Source organism: Dipodomys ordii, unplaced genomic scaffold (assembly GCF_000151885.1).
Source record: "Dipodomys ordii isolate 6190 unplaced genomic scaffold, Dord_2.0 Scaffold84, whole genome shotgun sequence".
Taxonomy (NCBI): Eukaryota; Metazoa; Chordata; class Mammalia; order Rodentia; family Heteromyidae; genus Dipodomys; species Dipodomys ordii.
This window is the reverse complement of record NW_012267300.1, coordinates 6,381,176-6,384,758: the sequence shown is the minus strand read 5'-3', so window position 1 is coordinate 6,384,758 and position 3,583 is coordinate 6,381,176. Positions and strand designations below refer to the sequence as shown.

General features: G+C 48.3%; 1 protein-coding gene across 3 annotated transcripts in view; it reads left to right on the top strand.

The window, feature by feature from the left end:
• Positions 1 to 581: 581 nt before the first annotated feature.
• Positions 582 to 3,583, top strand: part of Mrpl52 (mitochondrial ribosomal protein L52) — a 9,783-nt gene continuing 6,781 nt past the window's right edge. The window contains exons 1-3 of one of the 3 annotated variants that reach the window (XM_013025441.1): positions 582 to 795; positions 1,006 to 1,063; positions 1,154 to 1,221. In XM_013025441.1, coding sequence (XP_012880895.1) covers positions 672 to 795; positions 1,006 to 1,063; positions 1,154 to 1,221 — 250 coding nt within the window. In that variant the 5' untranslated portion in view covers positions 582 to 671. Of the gene's footprint in view, positions 796 to 830; positions 911 to 1,002; positions 1,064 to 1,153; positions 1,222 to 3,583 lie in introns of those variants that run through there. The other 2 variants (XM_013025442.1, XM_013025443.1) reach the window with 2 other exon arrangements.

The window sequence follows — 3,583 nt, the reverse complement described above, 5'->3', positions numbered from 1 at the left end:
TTAGATATAGAATTTTCTGTTTGTGGCATATCTGTGCTCAAAAAGGTTGATTTTGAAGCTTTTCAGATTAAGGTTGCTTAACTTGTACTTACCTCATAGGGTCCTGCAAGGATTGTTAGGGAATGTGGGATGGTAGCTGTTATAAAAAGGAAATCAGCTCTTAGCTTCAATATAACTTGTTCTTCACAGTTCTCGACAGCATACTCTAGGTCATATTCCCATTATATACATATATATGCTCAGAAATAACACATGCTTTTCTTCCCAGCACTCAGCTGTGATATTAAATTCATGTGTAGACTGTCTTCTTTCTCCCTCTAGAGTACTCTATCAGGATGGTGATGAAATCTCTTTTTATTCTCCATAAAAGCTTTTGCACCTACTACAGCACTTGTCATATAAAACTTCAATTTTGTTGTATAAATGAGATCTCAGAAATCAAAATCCTCTGATTCGCTCCACATTTGATCAGTTCTCTTAACCTGGGGAAAATATCAGAAGTGCAGGAGGCGGTAGAATGAGGCAAAGTGGATGTTACTCCTCTGATCTGAAGTCACACTGTAAGTTTCAAGACTTAGAGGGGAGGTTGTGGGAACACTTCAGAACAGTTCATTCAGCCCGGGATTTCACAACTGTAAAAGCCCTCCATTGAGAAGCCCCACCGAGGACGCATGCGCAGGACGACAGTTCCTTCTCACCCCCAAACCCTGGCCGGCAATTTCTCCTCACTTCCGCAAGATGACCCAAGATGGCGGGGCCCGTCATTGAAAACCAGATTCAAGATGGCGGCTTCCGGTTTCTCCCCTCCCTCCCTCCTTTCCTCCCCCCCCCCTTCGGCGCGGCGGGCGCAAACCCGCCCACTTCCGGTCTCGCCGCTTCAGCATGGCTGCTTTGGGGACTCTGCTTTCCAGTGAGTGGGTGGGGGGCTCAGGGTTCTCCCGCGGACGGCACCGCCAGCCTGGGCTGCGTGGCCTCTCCTCTAATTAGGCCTTGTTTCCCCAGTAGGTGTCCGGAGGCTGCACTGCGGCGTGTGGGCCCGGGCGGGGAGCCTGTGGCGACTCCAGTGAGTGTCTTGCTGGAGAGCCCGGGGCCGGGGGCGGGGCAGGGGCCCGGGAGCCGCTCGTGCCTTCACTCGGCTGTTTTTCTCCCCCAGGCAAGGGCTGGATGCCAACCCTTCGGGATACGGACCCCTCACGGAGCTCCCGGATTGGTCTTTCGCAGGTGAGCGTTGATCAGTTGACCAAGGAGATTTTTGCCCCTGGACGGGACGGGATTCCAGCCTGGTGGGGAGTGTGTCTTGAGTGCAAAACGCGTCGAACTTTTTATTTCAAAAACGGGAGTTTGAGGAAAGTCTTGTTTATTTTGTCAGTGAAACTAAGGCCACAGAAGGTAAAGAGGTGTACAGAATCTTCTTGACTTACAAGAGAATAAGCTGAAAAGAACTCTTAATTTGGAGTGCCCAGGAGAAAGTGACTTCTTGGGCTCAGTCGGTCTAGAGCACCAGCTAGTGAACCAAAGCATCTGGTACAAAACTGAGCCCCGTCTCTGACAAAAAATAAAGGAGGACATGATGTTTAAGTAATTACCACGAACTGCTTCTCTGGGTAGTGAATGCATTTTTTTTGGGGGGGGGTCCTGTCGTGGGGCCTGAACTGTCCCTCAGCTCTTCAGCTCAAGGCTAGCCCTCTACCACTGAGCCACCTTCCCAGCCCTGATTTTGATAACAACTGCAGGAGGAATTCTTTGAAAGGAGCACTTCAAAGAGGTAGAATATTGGGGATGGCAAACTTCCTCTAGTAAAGTCTTTTCCCTTTATTTAAAAATAGAAAAGGGCTGGGCACTGGTGGCTCATGCCTGTAATCCTAGCTACTCAGGAAGCTGAGATCTGAGGATCATGTTTCAAAGCTAGGCTGGGCAGGAAAGCCCCTCTTTCCCCTGGTAGTTAAGCCTGAACTCTGGGCCAGGGCACTCTTCCTCAGCTATTCAGTTCAAGGCCAGCGCTCTACCACTTGAGCCACAGCACCACTACTGTCTGGCTTTTTCTGCTTATGTGATGCTGAGGAATCAAACCCAGGGCCTCAGTTATGCAAGGCAAGCACTCTACCACAGAGCCACCTTCCCAGCTCCCCCCTCCCCCAATACTCTTATCTCCAGTTACCTACCAGAAAACTGGAAGTGGTACTGTGGCTCAAAGTGGTAGAGCACAGGCTTAGAGTTCAAACCCCACAACTGACAGAAAAAAGAAAATCCTATCGTGGTGATGTACACCTGTAAACCCAGCACTGGTACTTGGGAGGCTGAGGCAGGAGGATTGTAGTTCCAGTCTAGCCTGGGCTGCATAAGACACTGTCTCAACTCCCCTACCTTCTAAAACAGAATGACAAATAGATTATTAGCCCTAAAAGAGTGGGACCTCACAGAAGCTGAAACCACTCTGAACACTCTCTCTGAGAGATTACAGTTTACAGGGAGGAAAATGCAGGCCTACAGAAGTGAAATGCCTGTGATATAGCAAAGTAGCAAATCTCAGGGGTAGGGGATTCTCCAGGACAATCATTCTGCTGATTCAGATATTTGGTGACTGAGGAGGCTAAAGGAGATTGTTTTCATCTGTTTTTGTTTTGTTTTGGTTTTGTTTTTGTTTTTTGCCAGTCTTAGAGCTTGAACTCAGGGCCTGGGCACTGTCCCTGAGCTGCTTTAGCTCAAGGCTAGCACTCTACCACTTGAGCCATAGCACTGCTTCCAGCTTTTTCTATTTATATGATTCTGAGGAATTGAACCCAGGGCTTCATGCATGCTAGGCAAGCACTCTACCACTAAGCCACGGTCCCTTCATCTGCTATTTTCTGTAGGCATCCTAGGATCTCTTTGTCATATGAAATTCCAGAAAGACTGGGTACATGAAGTGAGGTGCTGGGAATTGACCTTGGTCCTCTTGCATAATAAGCATGTGTCGTACCACTGAGCTACACCCCCCTAGTGTCCCTGTTTTTGTTGTTAGTGGTGTTGGTGGTGGTGTGTGTGTATACCAGGGCTTGGGCTTGGGCTTGAACTCCAGGCTTAATTGCCCATGGCAGTCCTGGGGCTTGAAATCAAGGCCTGGGCTCTGTCGGACCTTTTTGTTCAAGGCTAGCACTCTACCACTTGAACTACTGCTTTACTTCCACCGTTTTGGCAACTTAGTGGAGATAAAAGTCTCACAGACTTTACTGCCAGTGCTCGCTTCAAACTCTGATCCTCAGGTGTCAGTCTCCTGAGTAGCTAAGATTACATGTGTGAACCACTGGTGCCCAGCTCCCCATGTTTAATTCTTTTTTTTGGCATTTGTGGGGCTTGAATCCTGAGCCTGGGCACTATCCCAGAGTTGCTTAGGCATAGCACTCTACCACTTTGAGCCACAGCTCCATTTAAAGGCTTTTGAGTGGTTAATTCATGATAAAAAGTCTCACAGGGACTTTTCTGCCAGGCTGGCTTTGAACCACGATCCTCAGATCACACTACTGTGTTTAATTCTTAATTTAGACTTTCTTATTTGCTAACTTCTTTTTTTTTTTTGTCGGTCGTGGGGCTTGAACTCTGGGCC